Consider the following 22,786-nt stretch of genomic DNA (forward strand, 5'->3'; position numbering starts at 1 on the left):
TAATCACCAGAACGCTGTGCATCTGGGCCACTAAGAGAACAATCATGTTATCCGTCAATCTTTTAAGTCTATTTTCACAGTGTATTTTTTTTTTTCTTTCTCTATGTCCCCAACAGCAAGCCATTCTTCGACTATGTGAGAAAATATGTGTGGTTTTGGAACAATTATAAACAATGCCGGTGGCCTAAATAAGAAAGTGACAGAAATAATCCTCTGAATAACGGGATAAGTCCAATACTTTAAGTGGCCTCGCAGTGGCCCTCACACTGGAGGGTTTAAGCCATCAGGGCTCTGTGGAGGGATTCTGAGGGTTACCTTCGCTCGCCTATAAATCAGCTATTTAAAATGTAACATCCAACTGTGCTCTCATTACCTATGCTGTCTTAAAGGTTTAATACTGCACTTGTTCTTCACTTGGTGCTATTTTTAAAAGCGTGCTTCCCATTTGTTGTCAGGGCGTACAACATTTCAGGGCAGTCTGGGAAAAACAGTCCAAGAGATGGTTCTTGTTCCAGTCCTTGACAGATACGCGCTAGTTAAATCTGATTTACAGGCTTTGGCACACTCTGGCAAGGTTTGGAGAGGATGATGTGTCCTTTTGCAATGTGCTTTGATGACACGGGAATGAACAACAAACATATCAGAACTAAGATAATAAGAAAACAGCTTCTGGCCTGGATTTCACAGAATCATATGAACTACAATTAAAATATAGTATTATGTGCCAGTGCATGCCTGTTGAAATGGTTAGTTTCATCTCTGGGCTGCTACGCCACATGCTATCAGTCGTTCAAGGGACAAGCTGTGATATTGGAATGAAACATCCTTTTTTGCTCCAAGATAAAAAAAAAAAAAAAAAAACCCACACCTCCGCCCCCCTATCTTTCCCTCATTTTCTGTATTGTACTTTTGTAAGTGGAGGTGCCATAATGAAATCAATTCAGTGTTGATAACAGATTTCACATCATGTTACCAGTGTACATCGGAACAGGCCACCACGTGCAGATAAAAATACTCCTCTTTCATGCATCATCAATATCTTCATTATATGAGAGATGGGCGTCAGGTTGCATTTGCTATTTTCTTTTAATGCCACTTGACAGGGTAGCATCTTGCCTGTGTCTGTGACACACTGCTTTTTTGTCTACTCTGTAATTCCACTTTTGCAGACATGTGGAAAGCAGTTTTATACCACACAATGCATAAAGTCGTGATAAAGCTCGGGATAGCATGGAAGTGCCTTTGTCCCGATTATAAAAGAGTAGCAGGAACACATTTAGTTGTGCGTTATCATCTGTCCCTTCACGTGACACTTGCAATAAACTGAATTTCTTTACATCAGTTTTATGAGTCAAATGTAACTTTTTCGGATATTTGTTCTGAAGATTCAGATTTTTTTTTATTTTTTTTTTTATATCCTACTTTTTTAAAGCAACATTCATAATAGCACATGCACAAACAACAGCAAACAGTGCTTTCCCATGATTTAATGTGTAGAGACAGAAAGAAAATAGACATAATGTGATTCTCCCTGTATCACCCTAACCTATATTATCTTTTATGTCTCACTGACCTCACATACATTTGCTGTATTTTAAAATTTTAACCACAGAACGGACCACCGCCAAGCTAAGAAGGTTTGTCAGTCCAAACTATGTTCTGAGGGCCTTTTTGGGTTCTCTTACATTTGTACCATGTGTACAAGCAAGAAACTTAAGACAGTAAAAATAATGTTTAACACTTCAGAGACTGTGCCAACCACACGGGGAGAGCAATTATTATCATCATTTTTGTTTTAGATGGAACTGTGTGACTAATCATATTTCAACAGCAACACAAGCTCAGACAGAAAAGAGAATTGTGTAATGTTAGTGTTTGATGTAAGTCTTGCTTAATTATTTGTAGAGAGCTCGAGAAAGCAATACAACAAATTCAGTTTTTGTCTTTTTCTTTAGGCAAGGTACTATTTCCCCTAGATACACACTACAAAGTGAATTGCAACTGTGCTGTGGGACACAGTGGGAAGACACAGGGATGTCCACAGGCAAAGGCCTGAAGTCAAACTCTATAATGCTAACCATAGCTGTATGGTATACGCATATTTTAGCCTTGGTCTAATCAAGGCAGGTGGAGGATAGGGGCTCAGCAACATCAAGCTACAACATATGCACCCTGCAAGTGTACACGCTAATTTACTTTGCACATTGTGTAACACTTTACATTCATGTTTGTGTTATGGAAAAAGTTTTATTTGGGATATTACAGATTCTTTCCCACTCTCCTCTCCTCTCCTCTCTCTCGCCTCCACTGCTCCATCTGTGCCCTCTATATGAAAGGGAATAGTTGAGAAGGCCTGACAAAGGGCGGCACAGAAGAGGCAGAGGTGCAGAGGGAAGCTGAGCACTGCTGGAAGGGATTCCTTTCTGTGTGTGTGTGTGTGTGTGTGTGTGAATTTATTTGTGTACATGTCTGAATGTGTGTCGATTTGAATACTACATTTCCCTACCTTTAATGTTTACTACACACATCTGACTGGTAAAAATGAATTTGAATACTGATGCAAAGAAAAGGGCGAGCTCACACTGTAAATCTTTAGGTCATTACATCTTGTATAGCAACTTTCTAGAAACTCATATATGAATATGAACCTGTTGAGGTGAACTTACTGGCAACAATAATAATTATACAACTGATGTACTGGCGCAGTTGCACACAGGAGCTGTTTGTATATCATATTCTCTGTAGTGTATTTTTTTTTTTAAATGACATTGTTGATTACAGTTGAAGAAAAAGGAAATCATAAGCTTTTCGTTTGTCACGTCTGTTGTGTCTAAAAACAGATCAGCGCTGAAAGGACCTAGACCCAGCCCCTCGCGCTTGTCTGACCGAGCTCGTCTGGCCCTGCGCATGCTGCCATCCGACCTGGGCCTGCCGTTGCTGGGGCAACAACAACAGCGGCATGCTAGCTGGCGTGGCTGTGTTTGGCGGCTCAGCCTCATTATGCTGCTGATGGCTTTGATGTGGTTTGTGAGGCTCTACCTGCATTACTGCAGCCAGTGGCTCTACCTCCAGGCCATAGCAGTTCCTGTCAACAAGTGAGTTTGCTTCCTTTGATATCGCCCCATACGTGCATACACACACAGACACACATACATACATACAGGTTGGGAGGAGCACGTGGATATCCACACACAGACGCATACAGTACAGAGCTGCATAGACGTGTCGAGCGCACACATGGATGCTGACATAGAAGACCGATATATACAGTACACACTCTGCTGGAGCATAGAGGCAAATGATGCAGATACACCCACAACTCAACAGACATGCATGCAAGCTCAAGGGGTAAGAAACAGGGGAGAGAGTGAGGATGTGCAGTAAATACAAACAGAGACACACACACACACAGGATACGCCCAAATCATCGGTTTGGAATCCCCCCATTAACATTTTAACTAGACTTGCTCAATATTAAACAAAACCATTGTTGGAGGATTTTGTTGATTTCATCACACGGCCGAAAGCCCTAAAAGGCTACATTATTTGGAAGGAATTTATTGTGATTATTTGGTACACAACATTGACAATAAATAGTAATAAAATACCACAGAACTGTTAAAACACTCTGCAGCATAGCATATGGTGCTGATTTAATTCATCACTATAAAAAGAGCTGGCTGCAAACATGCATAGAGACAGGATTTTATTACAATAACATGTGGGGTGCAAACATCACACATTAAATCATGGAAAGTGATAGAGGATGGCAGAGGGGGGGAAAAAACTGGCTGAACAAAAAGAAGATGGACTGAGGGGGTGGATAAGAGGTAAAAAAAAAAAAAAAAAAAAGAAAATACGAAAACAGAGGGGGTCAACATCCGATGACAACTTCCACATGTCTGAATCTGCTGCTCTCCCTCCGAGCATTTCTCTGTCCATGCAATGCCCAGAGCTGGTGGTGACCAATGAGAGAGAGAGAGAGAGAGAGAGAGAGAGAAACCAAGTGACAGAGAGTGGCTAGTGTGTGTGTCCCTCCCCTCTTGTCTTTATTTCACTCTTTTTTTTTTTTTAATCTCTCTATCTCAGTCTTTAACTCTTCCCCATAAGCCACCCTTGGACATCAGCAGACAGCAAAGAGAGCCGAGGAGCAAAACAGTCTCTGGCCCTAATGCTGTTTCGGTAATCTAAGGACCTGAGAAAACTTTTTTGGGTCTTTGCTGTTCTGTTTTGCTTTGGGCTTTTTTTTTTTTTTCCACAAATAAAGGTATTAATTTGTCAGTCTAAATAAGCCTAAAAGCACATTTTGTCAAAATTGTGCTTAATTAAAGTTAATGTCATCTGAATAAATATGCAAAAAAAAATGAAAAATGCAAAATGGCTCATTTGCAGCTGAGTCTAATAGAAAATAGATGCTATTCACCATGTTAGTTATTTTCCTGTGAGGAATAATAAGAATTTTATAATAATCTTTGAATAGTTTATAATTTATTTCATAGATTGTGAATCACATTCCCTAACCACTGCACAAATTTCACTGCAATATGACATTTGAAGATACACTGTTGCTTTACTGTTTGAGAAGAATGCTGCCAATGCCAGAAATTTTGTTGATTTTTTATTTTTTTTTTTTTTTAAATTGAACAGTTTCATCTCATTATATCAAGATGTAGTATCAATGAAATAATGACGTATGTATGTCGTTCTTGATGAGAATGAGATTCATTTCGTCAAGCTAATTCAAGTGTAAGTTCTTAAATCTATGGAAAAAAAAACATTAGCAGGGAAGTATATATGTTTTAAAAAACGCGTGCACATAAATCTGGTCTCTGCTGTGCCTACTGGCTCTTAAACTGAAATTAGACAAGCAGCGGGCTCCACGTCAGAAAACATGCGCCCCTTCCTGCACTGCTAAGCATTTCAACAAATTTTAAAAACATAGTAAGCAAGTTATTCTTTGAGATGTTGGCAACAGCCACAGCAGCTGTAGATTCTTTGATTTTAGTGAACTTTTCAGGAGAAAAAGTTATTTTTTTAAGACCAGTTTTCCCACCATCTGGCCATGATCTGAACTCATAGTTAGTATTTCCTGCTGAATTATCAAATAGATTTCTTTATTGTGTCCGTTATGTTTTTAATTCCAGTCTTTGTTGTCTCCGGTGTGGCCCCTTCACCCTGGCCTCCTGTTTCACCTCTGAGGGATCCCCTTCACTCTCGGCCTTCTTCAGGAGATTCTGCCTTTGCTGCTGGCCATATTTGAGATCCCACTTTCACCCCTGCTCATGCAACGCTCTCATCACTGCCCTCACTAGCGTTGTGCCTTTCACCAAAGGTTTCTTCCTCCCTCTCTGTTCTCTCCACAGGCTTTCTGCGCAGTCCTCCTGCCACTCCCCTGAGATCCCAGCTTCATTTTGCTGCTCATTGTCCACTGGCCCCTGCAGTGGCCTCAACGGCAAATCCATACTGCGACTGCTGCTCTGCTTTGCTTATTCAAAAGTTAATTCACTCATCCAGAATCTGCATTTGGATTCTGTCTTGTGTTCATAGATTCTGCCATTGCTGCTTAATAATGGCGGGATCAGTGTGACGTAACTAATCGTTCAGTTAGTGTAACACAAAAGCACAGAAACACATTGCACTGTTTACTACTTTACTATGGATCCCAAAATCTTTCGCTGATGTCTCACTGTAAGCAAAAATGAACGGATGATTCAGTTTGTTCACCCAAAAGATTTGTTCTTTTGAATTAATTATCTGCAAACATCACAAGTCTTGTTAAAACTGACAAGTTCAGAGAGTGCTCAAAAAGAGGCTACTGAAATGACCAGTAGTAGAAAAATAATGTGGATTCTGAACGCTAAGTCATATAAAGATTTTTCCTCGAAGGGCCCCTAAAATACAAATATGAAAATAATGATCCCTTTAAACTCTTTTTGTCTTTTGTCGGTCACTGGGTGAGATCATCTCTGATCTCTAGCAGAACTTTTGGAGGATTGAATATGTAAGTTGCCTCAGATAAAACACCAGCAGACCTCTAATGTCAGCTTAATGGACAGAATCTGAGAGATGCTTGACTCTTGAAGCAAATCAGATGGAAATAAATGAGCAAAAACTGGACCTTTGCTCTCCCTCCACTAGCTTTACCTCCTTCTGACTGATGGCAAGATTAAGAAACTCATGAGCCTTGATGTGAATGGGGAGTCTCACTTACAATAGGGGGTTGGGGAAACCTCCATCATGTAAAGGCACAGGTGTTGATCCAATTACTTGTAGCATCTATTGATTTTGGCATATATCTAGATTAATATACTAGACCTATAGATTATTAAAAGAGGACATTTCCCTTGTAATCCATACCACATGTAAATAATTAGGGCAACACAAACTAGTAAAACAGCCGATTATCATGTTATTTGTCATCATTCTAATTAAAAATGATTGACTCAACTTAATATAATATCACATTGTGTGTGGATTGCTGGAACAAGTTGCCCTTGAGCTGTTAGGCATCACAAACAAAGATATACCTCATTCACATCGACACATGCACACAATTTGCATACAGTCTACACATGTGCACATCACCCGCCTCCGTTTCCTCTCCTGCCAGGTTCGAGTTCCACACACATACGGTGGAGCTCATATACCAGAGTTCCTTGCTCCACATCTGGGAGGAGATGGCGATGCTGGTGGTGGGTCCCCTGACCTTGAACACATTAACGTTCCTGCTGGTTCTGATCAGATGGGGCTGTCAACAGATATTTGGCTCACTCCCTTCCTTCACGTCAAAGTTTATCATGGCTCAGGGAGTGTGGACAGTCCTCGACCCTCTGGCAGTCTTTGCAGTGGACGCCGTCCTTGGGGTAAGTCACTTAAAAATAGCTTGGACACTTGTGCACTTTAAATAGGAGTTCACTTTATCTTTGCAAAGTGACTTTAGATAACAAAAAAGTGGGGTTGGGAGAGGATGAGAATAATAAAATATGCAAGGATAGTTGGGTGTCTTTTCTGTCAGTGGGTTTGATTTTTTTTTTTTTAGATGATTTTAATGATTCAGTTGTGAATTCTCTCACAGGAGGTCAAATCATAGTTAAATAGTATTGTAATCCTTGTATCTGACCTAATCACTAGTATTTTGTGCTACTCACATTTGTTCAAGAGGGAAAACAACACCAGCTGAACAATATGTTAAACAATATTTTTTTGAGCCATCATGTGGTCTTCTTTTGATAATGTCATATTTTCCACATTCTCAAAACTTTTTTGTGTTTACGTCCTCTTTCAATCGAATCTCGGCCTCCTCAGCGTCTCAGCTACAGCCCCGACACGCCAGTGGGTGATGCAGCCAAGCTCTACTGGCACTTCCATCGAACTGGCCAATCAGGTGCAGCAGGGGTGGTCATCACTCTCTTCCTATACGCAGTCCTCTTCCTGCTGTCTGTCACCATCCTCTCCGTTTACTTGCTCAGGTGAGACAAACAGAAAGGTGATGGCTAATGAATAAAGAAATCCAGTTCGTCATTCTCTATTGTTCATATCATTCAGTTTAGACTCTGCTTAACCATTCTTAGACCATTGCAGTCTGGTCTACTGCTCCAAACTACAATGATTCCAAAGTCATAGTGAGGAAGAAGAGTTAGCATATCTCAGACACAGAGACACTATAGTCGTTTTGACTGGACATTTTGATGTCCAAGCTGAAGTTGTTAAAGTGGGGATTATGGTTTTGGTGTTTTTTGAGTCTACAGCCACTGGCCCTCACCAGTCTACTATCCTCAAGCACGTGTTCAGAGAGAACTCCTTCCGCCCCAGCAGCCTTGTGTCTTTCTCTCATCCACAGAAAAGCACCAAATGCAAACGGCAGAAAACGAAAACAAATGTTGAGCTAATCCATTTCAATAATGTAGTAGCACGGTTTTACTTTTGCAGTTATCCACTGCCTTCACACATCCACATACAGAGTGGGTTTAGCAGAAATACATACATGTGCCACACAGCTTCCTTCATGAAAATACCATCCTCTGCAATTGGTTTGAAAATTCCAAGCGTTTCTAATTCAAAAGTTGTATGTGTCTTGATGTAGCGTGAACACGTAACCCCCTTACGTGATCCAATTAGGCTGAATGTTTTCCATGGTTGGTGTCAGTGCAGGTTTCATACGTGCTGAAATGGACTGTGTATACATGGTGCCGAATGCATATAGACATTGTAATCCACTGTGTGTTCCACTCACGTCTTGCACATTGAGGTCAGCCATGCTTATGCATTTACTTTTTTTACGTGTTGATATTGTGATATAACACCACAGTCGGCTTTAGAAAATATTTTCGTATTGAGCCATCACATTCTCTATTGAGCTGTTAGTTTATCAGTGGGGATGAACAGGAAAAACAAAACAATAATACATGTGGGATCTCGAATTAAGTCTAATTTAAAAAGGAAGGTTGCTGTCAAGTCAAATATTGCTTTTTTTTCCCCCACTGTTTTATAAAATCGCAGTAGACTAACTGCATTACAATGGGAGGGCAGACTTAAACAGACAGTGTGGTATTACTAAATCCAAATTTCAATCTTAAAAGATGAATATTACTCTTTTTGAATAATAAGAGGACAGCAATTTTTGCACCATTAAAGTAAAAGAGTGGAGAGGTGGGTGATAAAATACTGAATAACATAACTCAGTATTCATCCAAGGTGTCTTCTCCCACCCTCATGTAAGACCACATTCCATTAATGGCTTGAAATGTAAGAAAACTCTTATTGAATTAATCAGTTTGAGATTGGCGGACGAGGAGAGGGTACCATCTAATTTCAGTAAGCGGGACGCTTATCAGGCTCCTGCTAAATGGACAATATTAAAACAGCAGCCAGGAATAATGACTTCTGCCACTCAACCGCAACTCGGGTTTGTATTGAATGTAGGCCACGAGGCTGAAGCAAAGATGATAATTTTATGGGTTACAGTTTCCTATTGGCTGCAAGGAAGGGGCTCTGACACAGAGCATGACCTATTTCTAAAAAAATGCCTCAGGCTATATGTATAGATAGAATGGACTGTTATCCTTTTTTAATTACATTTTAAGCAGCCTTTATTCACTGGCTGCAAAAATACATATCACTGATGTATTACACCTCCATCCTCTTTGAAACTTCACAAACATCATAGGAAGAGTGATTTAGAGATCACAAGGTTCAAGACAAAAAGCTAATTACTTATTGGTATTCTTTGCTCAGATACTGTGCTTGTGTGGGCTTCTGTACAGAGGGGCATTCAGTCAACACATTCAAAACTAAACTGCAACAGCAAATATGTATGAAACATTATTGCTATCTGGATTATGTTTTTGTTTTTTATTTATATATATATATATTTTTTTTTTTACGAAGGAAGCACTACGTTTATCAGCAGAGTCACCACAGGGTAGTTGGGGTCGACACTTTGTGGAAGGCGGCAAAAAACAGGAAAGTTAAGGTTCATGGTGATAGTTCAGTTTTGTGCCTGAAGGACAACATGTTTTGGCAGAAAACAAATAAAAAGTCCCTGAACATTTTACTGAAATGTTGGTTAACAACATGTTTGCAGCTAGCAATACGTAAGTGCGTAAATACGCAAAATAACCTCATTATGTGGTACAAAACGTACTTGCTAATTCGGTCAGTTGGATGAAAATGTGTGATTTTAGCACGCTATACTATCTAACCACAAACACACTCAGAGGCAAGGAGGAAATCACTCAATGACCACCTGTTCTTTGTGCTGACTGTTTGTTTTTAATTTCATGTCTTGTCCTGTGTATGGATTCACGCATTCATTCGCTCATCCTCTACCACTTATCCATTTCTGGGTTGCGGGGGATTCTGGAGCCAGTCCCAACTCACACTGGGCGAGGGTGGGGTACACCTTCAAAAATTACGTTGAATGGAGTTGTTCTTTTCATCCATCATGGCAATGTTGTGATGACTATACTGTTAAAATGAATATAGGTCAACACCCCCGTACCAAATAAGAATTGGTAATGACCTTGTTAACCAGGTCATCTTCCACATTTAAGAATCACTTACTTAGATTCATGGCACTTCCTACACTAAAGAAATGAGTTTGTTTTGAAGCACGGAGATGCAAAGATGGTGAATTCCTCAAAGAGAAAAGCCGCATAAATGAATGAGAAGCACAATTCAAGTGTAGGATGAAAATGAATGCATGCTATTCCTGTGTCTGAGGTTAAGATTCTACAAACATCCCTCTCCCCAGAGCGATGGGGGAATGATGCTGAGTTCAAGGCTCCATACCAGCCTCTTGTATAAATCCCTGTGTCCTTGATGTTGGTTTTATTTGAGAGTTGATTACCCTTTGACAGATGAGAATTTCTATGGAAGGGCACAAGGTCTGCCGGTTTTGATGGTCAGCCAAGGCATTTGTTTACAGACATGGCGATTCTTTTTAGGGGTTGGCTGCATGCACCCTTGTGTGGCAAAAGAAAAATAACACTTTGGTGATGTGCGCTCATCGGGAGGTACAAATCAATATGCCTTCTGCTGTGTCGAATGTTTTCTTGTGACTCAGGCTGGTCTCTCCAGACGGATCTGCATCCAGCACGTCTGTTGCATCTGCCATCTTTGAAGCTCGGCATTAACAGTGAAGAACATCCCAGGATCTGACTCCCACACATTAGCAGATGTACAACCACGCAGATGCACAATCTAACACAGACACGGCTCCAGTCATCTTGTGTTAGCAAAGTACTTCCCCTTCACAGGCCAATTTGTTTGATTCCTTTTTTTTCCCCATTCATTGTGTTTGTGTTGCTGTATTAGAATGACAAACTGCAGCATTGTGTGATTTTCTGAGTCGCTGGATACTTGAATTTCCTACATGTGGGCAAATAAAGTGTGTTCTATTCTTTTCTATTCTCTCAGAATTTAACCCCAGCTGACCTTTACATGGTAGAGACAGTGGATCAATATGCATCGCCTCTACTTTTAGTTAATCCCCCTCACTTCTTTTCTCACATTCCCAGATTCCACAACGACGGTCACATGCTTGACATCTTTCAGCGGCTGACAGCCAAGGAGGGGACCTACTTCCTGCCTGAAGACCTGGAACTGTCCAATCAGGAGCTGAGCTACATTGTCAAGAAGGCCGAGCAATGGAGAGGCTTTAATGGGGAGAGGCGCAATGTAGGTATCTCATGTCACAGCAGCCTCTCCTGTCTCTCTGCACACCAATTTCCTCCACAAATCGTCTGGGATTAATTGCGCTAATGGCTGTTTTCTTAAGGACAGAATGCGCTAAAAGGTCATTGATGTTACTCAGATTGGTCTGTAGCTGGTTGTCTGTAGCCGTGGGAAGATTGGTAGCTCACTGAGAGAAATGGCTGTGGAAGGACGAATGAGACACCAAAAGCAACATTTGATCACAGCCGTGATGCTGGCACTCTGTCCATATCACCAAGTTCAATTCGGCCACTTTGAGGGAAAGGATTTGAAGAATAGGATCATTTTAAATCATGGGATTTTCCTTAGTTACATTTCAGAAAACAGAGGTCTTTAGCTTCATTCTAATTAGTAGGAGATAATTACCAAAACAGAAACTCGGCAAGAGGGGAGCCTGATTAGTCTGTGGAAACCTATTTCCAGAGATGTTTTGTGAGAGAGAGATTGCTCAATCAACACACATGATATGCACATGCACGCGTTACTCCGGGAATCTTCTCTATGTGGACAACTGTCAGGGAATGCAGGAATCTACTTTGCATAAATGCATGCATTAATATTGCGCGGTAGAGGGTGCCGCATGTTTGACAGCCGAGTGTAGGTCAATTGTGATGACACAGGACACGGCTGTGTATTAGCACTGAGCCTATACCGATGCAAAATCTGCATAGTGATTGAAAATGTGACTTGTTGAGATAAGGGAAATAGAAAGTAGCGATCAAACTGCAGTGCCCCTTTAATTTAATCTGCGGGATTTGTTAGTGGAAGACATCACTCGGTGTTCACCATGTTCATTAACTCCCATGCTCTTTGCTTGCTCAAGTTCATGTGGCTGTAAAGGGGTAAAATAAAACCTGGAACTACATTACATTCTGTGTTTCCGGTGAGCGATGGGCTCGAACGCCTGGAACTGACGCATCACGACATGCAAGGCAAAAAGCAGATTCAGTCATCACCGAAGCATCTCTCATGAAGATAGGATTTGTGTGATTATGTTGTTGTTGTTGTTGTTGTTGTTGTTTTTTTTTTTTAATAGAACAGGCAATAGTTACAGAGAGGATTAGCACAGTGATTGACAGTGTTTCAGCTTATAAATGCATTTCCATTTATTTATTTGGCAGATGATTTTATCTCAGTGAGGGAATACCTCTTTGGAGTACTAACAGACTAACTCAATGAAGAAAATTGTGTTGTTCCCAACTAAATTATTCAAATTAGTTGATTCACACATATCGTAATAATTATTGCTGTTGAACAATTAATGTCTATACAAGCAAAACTGAGCTTGTAAAAATCAAATACAGAAAAAGATGACAAATATGGCTAACGTAACATCGATATTTATCGATAAACTCAAACGAGCTGGTAATTTGTGTGTGACTCAACACATTGATGAACAATTAAGCATTATTTAACATCGTAAACATTTTTTCTATATTTATTTTAATACAATATTTATTTATTTTTTTTACACCTGTCTCGTATGATTAAACGGACTGCAGTTCGGGCTCTGAGAGGTATCGACAATGCCACTAATGGGATGGGGACTGACCCATTTATTGCTTTTTCAAATTTAACCTCCCAATCTTTCCAGAGAGAAATTACAACCCCAAAAATTGTGAGTAAGAAAATGCTTCATTTAGGGGCACATAGCCTCTTGCTCTGGTGCAACTGCTTTATCATCATTGTGTTACTGCATTTCTGCCTCCACAGCAACAATTACACCACACTTCATATTATCCCTAATATGGTGCTATTAAACTGATAAAATGCTAACAGGTTAACACATTCTCTGGCATGATGAAAATTTGGGGTTATTGCATTTTATGATTTTTACATTATTCAAGTGGGCCATTTTTCATCAAAATAAGATGGGCTTTGCCATTATTTCATAATTATTGTAACAATTTCTCCTGTGAAAAGGGTCACTTTCCTAACTCAGCAAAGACATATCCCTATTAGACTAATTTGCCTACATGCAAATTTTTGTCATTTTTCCCTCATTAAGTATTTATCATAGACAGGAAAAAAAAATATTCATGAAGGCGAGCAAAGGAGCAGCCCGACAGAGCTGAAACTAATATTTTGCAACTCTAATGATTTTTTTGCATTCTTAATTAGATAGAATAAGGTTGATATGATTAGGTCAGGATGTAGTGTTTTTCATTAAAAATACATTTCAGAAACTGTATTCCAAATGTGCCCTTGCAATTAAATAATGAATCTGACGCATTCCTTATTACGGACCCAATTAATATCAGAGGCAAGGGCGTAATTTTAATAACAGTGGGCCACGAGGCCTTCATTAGCTGAGTGAGAGAAAGGAGGGATGAAGATAAAGAAAACAAGGCACTCATAGGAACAGCAGCAGTCTGATATTGAGCCAATTTTAGAAAGTTATTGAGCAGTACACTCTTAAAAGGATAAAGTATGACATTTTCAACAAATCAGATCTGGGGTAAACAGGAACCACAAATCTCCCCTGTGTGTTTTAACCTAATTTGATACCAGTTGTATGTCAGGTGCCAGACAGAACTACTGAAAATGGAAAATCATTTGGAGAATCACAAGTGAAAGGTTAACCTTGTACTCAAGGTGGGTTATTACATGCAGCAGTAATTTTAGGACCTCTTCCGTAGCAGCCTATAGAGGTGTTTCATCTGTTGCTTGGAACACAACCAACAGATGAAACACCCCAGGAATGATCAAATTCATTGAAAGTTTACACTTAGTTTGGACTGGGAAACCCTTGTTGTGTTTCTTTCCATCGTTGTTGAGCAAGTTCACACTTCAGCGTCAGTTCACTTATAGTTCAGTTCACACGTGTGCAAATTAACTGGCTCGTATTCATTGAATGAATTGGAATTGTCTTTAATTTCTCAGCTGACCCTCTGAAGCCGCCAATCATAGCTACTTCTAAAAGTAATACATTACTGTAAAAACATAGTATATAGTACTGTAGTGTAATGCAATTGTGATTTGAACGCTTGTCCAATATTTCGAAAAGTAGCTAAAATAGCATCTCCGAACAAGAAAAAAAGCTGAGTAGGTGGGAAGATACAGGTAATAATTAGAAGGTTATAGGTACAGATAATAGAACATGCATTAATGGATGGAATGTATTTGAAGTGTGCGGAGCATCAAATGTCTCACAAAAACATGCATATCATTACTGTATGTCTTTCCTATTGTCGCCATTACGCAGGTGACTTTAAAGCAAGTAAAACAAAAACGAGAGACAATCATGAGCTGATTAATTATGTTAAAGCGAGTTTTCTGGATGTGCTGCACTGTAAATTAGATCTCTCTCTCTGACAATGTTTCTCCCTCTAGCACTGAAACACTAAAAAAAAAAAAAAAAAAAAAGAATCCCCGTTTAATAACCAACCTGCAAATGGTCTATTATTATCAAACTTGTAATTTTCACAAGGTGGCCATAAAACATAATCTGAATTTTACTTTCTCACCAATTAACTTTATATTAAAAATTCCTCCATGCCATATGATCATTTGAGTAGCTTCAAGGTTTAAATATTACTCGCAGGTTAAAGTGTCAGACGGACAGCTTGCTGGCTCAGGACAGAATCATGAGTCAAGGACCTACATGTACCTGTGAGCTCTTTAATTTAATCTCAGGAAGGAAGTTAAAAGAATAGGTTTCCATCAAAGACCACAGGCCTCACAGGTTATGAATGAACAGCTGAGGGGTTAAGAATGCAGAAATTAGCTCACCCGCCAATTATGGAATTTTTTTTATTATTGAAATTCTTTAAGAAATACCTCCGATGTTTGTCCCTCTCTGCTGCTAAGCTAAGTGGCAGGCATTTCATCTGGTTCATACTTATTGTGCTGCTCCATGCTTGCTTTTATGTTGGTCGTATTTCTATTGCTGTAGTTCAAAGTCCAAATCTTGTGCAAAGCACATAAATCATGTGTGCAAGCAGAAGTTGTTATGCCCCATAATTATGTTTTCTTGTTAGGGAACCTCTAGTGGCTGTAGCGTGTATGATGAATGGATGGACAGGTTGAGAATATACAAGACTTCCCCACAGGTAACCACAGTTTGTTAAAGTTTGATGTAAAGATGGATTTATGGCTATTCCTTAATTGTGTGTTTATTATTTTAACCTTGATGACAAAGGTCCAGTCCACATGGTGCTTGTCCAATCCCACAGGTTGTATAACGCCTCCAACTGGTGTGTTCCTGTGGGTCATATTCAATGTTTGCAACAAGCCACCTATGTAAAAGTTGTAGCGCTGCTCGGCTGTCACACAGTTGGCCGCTGCTCATTTCCTGTTTCTTATTTCTCCGGTTGACCAAGGTCCATTCACCTCTAACCAAATATTTATGCCTGAATTTCATAAAGAGCACTAATGTTCCACAACCTAATTCATCTGTTTATTATTGTTACCATGACAATGAAGCTTTTTCTTCCCTGCCAATGGCATGCCCCTGCAGCTTTTATTATCAACCACCATGACAACAAAGGTCCGGTGCAGCAGCCCCTGGGCTCCTATCTGAGGACAGAGACAGGTGACCTTTATGGCCATTTAAGTTGAGGACAATGCTGGTGTTTTGTTTTTGTTTTTTTTTTTTTTTGGTTTTGTTTAGTTTTTTTAGGTCTAGCATGGAGGCTGATCAAAGCTCAGTCAGTTAGAGGAACCTTTTTTAGGTTTTAGGTTCAAAACCCTTTTTTTCTAGTCCTGTGACACTCTGAAGTAGTGAGTCTCCTAGCATGCTTCACATCATACTAGGGGTTCAGTAATGAGCCCCATTAATTATGTAAAGGCAGTGATGCAGATGGACCTAATTAATTGTCTCCTGTCACCCTCTTGATTACTGTACCTAGAAGGGAGGTGTTAATTTCTGTAATACTTAAGCAGGTACGCAAACTGTTTTGTCAGAGCCACCACTATGACAATGACAGAGTAGAGCGCCAGCTTACCCTCTGCAAAGCTCTTTCGCTGTTAATTCACCAAAAGGAAACTTTCCCAGTGGTGGTGGTGACACTCATAATTGAGAGAGAGAGAGAGAGAGCGATTAAAAAAAGCAAGCAAGGAAGGAGAGAGGGGGGTTTGTATTGTGGCCCTGGAGATGTTTTCGCAACCTGAACATTTGCGTACCTTCATGCCGTTTGTCTCCATATGTCTAGGTAATGGGTTACCAGCGGGTGAGTTTGGGAACACCCAAGGTGCTTTGTAACAGCAGCGTAGTTGGTGGGGAGTAAACCTGTTGAGACTCAAGCAGCACAGATTGGAGTGGCAATGACAACTTCAGTCTGGGAGCTTGGCTCTTAATCATGTAAAGTGTTTTCTCATTTTAATTTGCATCTGCAGGATGGGGACATGATCTGACCAGAGAGAGATACCACAGTCAGCTATTTATTCTGCTAATTTCATAATGACAAAATAAAATATAGTTTTCATGTCATTGCAAACATCCATTTTAAAACGTGCTAGATTTGTTGTGTTTGGATAGTTAATGCAGTTAAACTTCGAGTTATTGACTCATCTGATTTTACACAACAAATAGCTTAACAATAACTCAAAACCCACCATCCTCCACTGCAAGCAGCTCCCATTGACTCCGCTGCTGTGAGTGTTCCATATGCTCAAAAATATATCCGTGTAGGTCTGAACAAATCCCAGCCGGCCATTACACTTCCAAGAAAAGCAATTTGCTATCGCAGTTTAGTTGTATTAAAAACATGTATATAATTTCATATATCGCTGGAAACAACATCATAAAATCTATCTGGACTATTAACTCTCCAATAAAGGAATTTAGTGGAAAGTCACTACACAACAGTTCACACTGTAACACAGTGCTTCATTGGTCTTGCTTTGCAAACAGCACACTAAAGTGACTATCTGGCTACCTGAGACGCAAATTTAGATTTGAGCAAAGGAAGACGGAGCTGTTGAGAGGAAGGTGGACACAGTGAGCAGCAGGCCATGACAGGATACACAGGAACCGCTGTCACACAACAATAGAGCCCTCAGCTCCTGAACAGGAACCCATAACAGCAACACAGGAACATCGGGCGAAGAGAGGAGGAGCTGAGTGCTTCAGTGGCACAAGAGGGGTCGTCTAGAATCAGAGGGCGTGTGTGTGTGTGTGTGTGTGTGGAGTCCCTGCAGTCCTCGGTCACCTCCACCAAAGAGCCATTTGGATAGCGTGTGTGCATTTGTTTGTGAGTATTTATGTGCTGCAAGCCTACAGAACGTATTTAAACAGCAGTCCTGTGCTCATGTGTATGTGTGGTCATGCACATTTTTCGGCCACACACACACAAACCCAAACCAGCACACCTGCATGTCACATTAGAGTGGCTTCTTCAATTACAGCGGATGGGTTTGTTTTTGGTGGACATCGCTGAGGGCCCCAGTGGCCCGAGGCAATAGCAAGACAAGGACAGGAGTGACGTAGCAGCAAACACAGCATCCACAGAGCATTATGCAGCTCAATAAGAGACTTACAAGCCCATGTTCCCGGAAAAGGCACATACTTCACAGGGCACTAATGTTGAAGCGGTAAACAGAAGATCAAGCAAATGTGTAATCCCTTCCAAATGTATCGCAACCTTATTTCACACATGCTTCATCCTCTTTAAGTGAACCTCTTGAAAAAATTGCGAGCAACTCAAGTTAGACTTGAGAGTTGGTGTATGATGTGTAAACATCCACTTTCATTCGGTTGGTTGTTTAAACAGCTACTCAGCTCATGTCAAAGCGTTGTTTTTTTATTGTATATGTGCCTCTTTTTGGGTAACTGCTGGTGGCAAGAGGTCACACACAGTCCTCCACACATTGCTTACTCCAGATACCTGAGCAAGTGGAGGTATGGGCACAGGAAGTACCAATGTGCAGGTTTTGTCTTCAGGGCCTGTAGTTTGGTGGGCGTGGACATGATCACTATAACTGCCTGTTAATTTCCTATAAGGTTACAATAAATCTCAATACTGCAGGTCACGGTCTCCTCTTATTGGCTAGCATGTGACTCATCATCACGCTGGGGTGTAAAGAGCAGCTGTTCCAGGCCTCCAAGGAAATAAAATGTTCATAACTGGAGAGTAATTTCTTTCTTCTTCACTGTCTTTAACACTGTAGCTTTGGTCGTCGAGCATAAACAGGATTCCGATGTCTTTCTTATGTTGATCTCTTTGACCTTCTGTCATAGTAAGTCAAGTTTATATACTGTAGTCATTTTTGGCTGATGATGTAAGGGATCTTTCCAGTATGCAGATCTCAGACTGCCTATTTTCAAATTTCAAACTGTGATATAGTTTCTGTTCTCGCAAACACACCATTATTATATCCCTATGCCTGTGACATACTATTTCTAGACCGGCACACAGCTCCAGCAGTAGATAGAGAGAAAAGAGAAAGTGTTCCAGTATGAACTCATCGGTGTGAACAGTTTAATTACAGGGAGTGTCAGCCCCATTGCTTAATGTGTCCCTCACAATTAATCCAGGGAGAGGATGTCATTATCTACCAAAGCCTGGGCCTGGGCAGGCTTTTCTGTCAGAGGGAGAAGAGGGAGGGAAGGATAGATTGAGAAAAAGAAAGCAAGTTAAAGCAAGGAAGTGTCTTTGGTTACCGTCCTTTGATGTGCTCAACCTTCGTGTCATGTAACAGCAAAACAAAAAAGCCCACATATATATTTATATGAGAGAGTATCTTGGCATGATATATATATACATATATATATATATATATATATATATAGTCAAGATGCCTGCTCATTGTTCCATCAATGAGAAAGATTATTTTAACCTCTCTCTATTCTGAAGCTTCATCCATCAGCTGTGAAAACATGTTGAGCTTCAGGACTTGAAATCGACACCATGCTTATTCCTCACTATCCACTTCCCCTCCGTTATCATCCACGACCCCCCCTCCCAACAAACTGGACTGTCGAAGAGAGAGATTAAAATTTTAGCAGCTCTCAAAACGTGGCATTTTACAGAGCTTTTGGGTTGTTTTTTTTTTTTGTTTTTTTTTTTTTGACCAGATGTAATAATGCATGTGAAGAACACTGAGACGTAATGTAATCCACATTTAACTGACAAACACACATACCAACATCAATGTGCAACCTTTGACTCACAAAGGCTTTACACCCCGAACTTGACAGATCTGATTCTTTGTGACCGTCCAGCTAGTCACTTTTTTTTTCCTCCTCTGCCTTCCTTTCCTTTAAAGAGTTTGACCTTGGCTGCTTCCTGTGGCCCGGAGGGTATGAGGAAGGTCTGGTAATTGTGACAGGTGTCGCATCTTAACGGCCCCACATGACATCCCAAGGAAAGATAGACATTTGGAGGATTTTTTTTTTTTTTTTTCCATAAGGGATTCACTCATAACCTTAAAGAGACAGCATGATTTGTGTGTGTGTATGCAGACACACAATGTCTGAGAGATACTGAGGGAGGAGAGAGAATATGGGTGCGTACGTATATATCTGTGTGTGTGCGCGAGTGTGCGCGTCTTACCACTGAATCCCAGCATCATTTTGGTTAAATGGCTTGGATACTTATCACCTCCAGCCTCCGAGGCCTGATTAAATTTAAGCTAATCCAAAGTCAAATTTTGGATATCAAAGGCAACACTTGACTTTGGCATCTCTCTGCAGCATCTTAATACAAAGCCTGGTCTCCTGAAATTTCGAGCATGACATTTTCAAATATGTCTTTCATACAGTTTGAGTGAGAGAGACAGCTTTTCCCACCACATGTGGTTGCTCCGGCTTTGATAATACAAAGATTTAGAAGTTGGATATTTCAGATTTTTGCTAAGTGCCAACCTGCAAACTGCTTGCACATGGCTACACAATTTCTAAAACAGCATATATTTATATGGAGGCATGTGTTTTAATGCTTTTAATGTCTGAGAATCTGGCTTATGTCTGAACTGTTACAGATTTAAAATTACATCTTCACAGGTTCAGTCATTTATTTAATGTGTTTACAGTCATGCTTATGATCCCTTGACTGGAAAAAAAAAAATCCCTTAAACTTTCATTGAACAGTCAGTGTCAGAAGCGTTAAAATATGGAAAGGGCTTATTTTAATTTTATAAATAAAACTGCAGGTTAACTTCAGTATGCTCCAGAACAAACCTGGAAAAGTGATCTCCTTGGGGCCCAGGGTGAGTCAGACATGGCGAAGAAGTAAAAGATGGGCTTCTATCTGAGTTGTTTACTGTAGGCTGTGAGTAGGCTTTATTTTCTGCAAAGGAGATTAGTTATAGTGAATTATGCATATCTTATTTTCTGGATTATCTCGAGCACTCAGAGATAGTATCATAGTGGATAATCTCTTTTAAAGTTGTTCAGTTTATTCTGACTGTAAATATAGTCATTGTTGGTTGTTTATCTTTCCCTTCAGTCCAATTTGTTCTGTGCTACTTTTGGATATTGCACTTTAGCTGTGATTATTTAGGCTGAAATGTCCAACAGTGGTCTTCCCTGAAAAGGCGCAGTAATAAGAGGATGAGAGCCACTGTGGCATACGAGCCATTTTGTCACTGTGTGTGCATGCAGCATGTTTGTGTCCATGTGCATGTAACTATGAATGGGTGGCTTGTCTTGTCCAGTGGTGCGTTTAACCAGACACAGACCTTTGCTTCAGCCAAATCAGGCCCAACGCAGACAGTGTGCATCCATGCCATTTTCAAGCTGCTCCAATTATATCTACCGACCAAGCACATATTGGCCAAATTTACAATAATAGCGTATCTATTTCCATTCTAATGGCTGACATTGCGTGGCTTATCCATGCATGTATGTCGGTGGTCTTTTATGCTTTGTGGTTTGGTCCTTTCCCAGCCATGTGCATTGTGCCGGAGCGTCTTGGCCCTACATGTGTGTGTTGCAGGAAGCCAGTGTGCGGCTACACTCTGCCTTTTGATGCCCATGCATCTGTGTGAATGAGCATATGCATTTCTAAAGTATGATCCTTGTCTTATAAAATGTGTGCATCTGTACAAGAGCATGTGCAGCCATGAATTCAAATTGGTATGTGCCTTAGTTGGCACATATTCATGTGCCTACATGCAGTCTGCATCCGTGGTATGAGCCCAAACCTCAGCAAACAGGCCTTGAACCTGGGCCAGCTCTGATAGACAGGGTGGTGGTGGTGTTGGAGTGGAGGGAATGACCTTCTATAGCTTAGAGAGCCTCTGCACAGTACACATTCCTCTCCCCCCTCCTCATCCCCCCCGTGTCCCCCCTCTCCCTTTCTCCCCCTTCTCTGTGCTGCCTAGCCCCAAGCGCCCGCAGGCGCTGGAGATGCATGCATGCGTTGCCGCACTGTGTGAGGCTTTGTCTGTTTGTGAGCATGGATGTATGTGTGTGTATTAGCATGTAGATGAGTGTTACTGTTTGTGTGTGTGTGCGAGGTTGCGCGTGTGTGTGAGGATCCCTGGACAAAAGAAGAAGCCATGTCTCCCTCCTCCTCTCACACAGTAATCATCGACGCTCCTTCCTGCTCTACCTTTTCGTCCACTACATTTTCCTGTTATGTTCCAATACTCGCACTGATAATTTGGCACCAATATAAATAAAAAAGTGAAAATATTGTTAGTGTGTTGTGAATCAGATTGGAATGCAGCAGCTTTGGCTATCAGCAGTGGCTGATACAGTAGTCCTGACCAAATGACCTATTTCTATTCGGCATACACATCCGAATGAAGAGATTTTTAGAACTACCACATATTTCATTTGATGCTCCAGTGGTGGAATTTTTCTGTGGAACTTCCATTGTAGCATCCTGAAACTGTATTCATTTTCTTGATATTTTGTTCTCTCAGTCCACATGTGATCTGTTTATTTGAAATATTAGACTATTAGTATTGTTGTGTGTTCGCATCATTTACTGATGGAACTGAATGTACCAAACAAAGTAACTACACTAATCTATACACCATAGTATATGCTTTACTAATCAACATTGTGAATGAATCAGTAGCTGTTAGCACGCTGGCTCAACCCACCACTGGCTAAGAGTATATTGATTCCTTATTAAATGACTATGAAGCCACAGAGGCAAATTGTAACATGATAATTCCATAACTGCCACAAATAAAATGAAAGTGATCTTTTAACCTTATGTGCAGTTCTACGTCAGTTTATTCCTCATCCAGAAATTGTGTTGTATTGTATTACTTACTGAAGTGTCTGTAAACTGCAGGGTAAATGTAATCCTTTCATGGGCCTGTGTGTTTGAAGAAGCCTAATGGCCAGCGAACACAATTCTACCACCGTGCACATGCTGATGCCACCGAAAAAAAAACTGTACGTGAATTCACTTGATTCATGACATTACAACACGACCACCTCTCTAATCAAGTAGCTTTATTGCAAGCTTCATGCAAAATTTTTGGATTAGCCCCATGAGTCGAAGAGTTAACCTCATTGATCCCGTGGTAGTCTCTCCAGTGGCAGAAGCCGCTCTTTGTTTTCATGTTGATGTAGCCTACTTGTTTTGGTTGTCTGTAAGTCAATATCAAATCCTATCAGTTCCAGTATTTGGTCTTCCATCACTGGCCCTTCCAATGTTAGGATGCTACC

The 22,786-nt window shown here is 40.5% G+C and overlaps 1 protein-coding gene across 1 annotated transcript in view; it reads left to right on the top strand.

Moving 5' to 3' along the window:
- Positions 1-22,786, top strand: part of ofcc1 (orofacial cleft 1 candidate 1) — a 77,692-nt gene that overhangs the window by 44,344 nt on the left and 10,562 nt on the right. The window contains 4 exon segments of the mRNA XM_029529672.1: positions 2,841-3,095; positions 6,611-6,863; positions 7,306-7,469; positions 11,019-11,178. Coding sequence (XP_029385532.1) covers positions 2,841-3,095; positions 6,611-6,863; positions 7,306-7,469; positions 11,019-11,178 — 832 coding nt within the window.

The sequence above is a fragment of the Echeneis naucrates genome, chromosome 20 (assembly GCF_900963305.1).
Source record: "Echeneis naucrates chromosome 20, fEcheNa1.1, whole genome shotgun sequence".
Lineage (NCBI taxonomy): Eukaryota > Metazoa > Chordata > Actinopteri > Carangiformes > Echeneidae > Echeneis > Echeneis naucrates.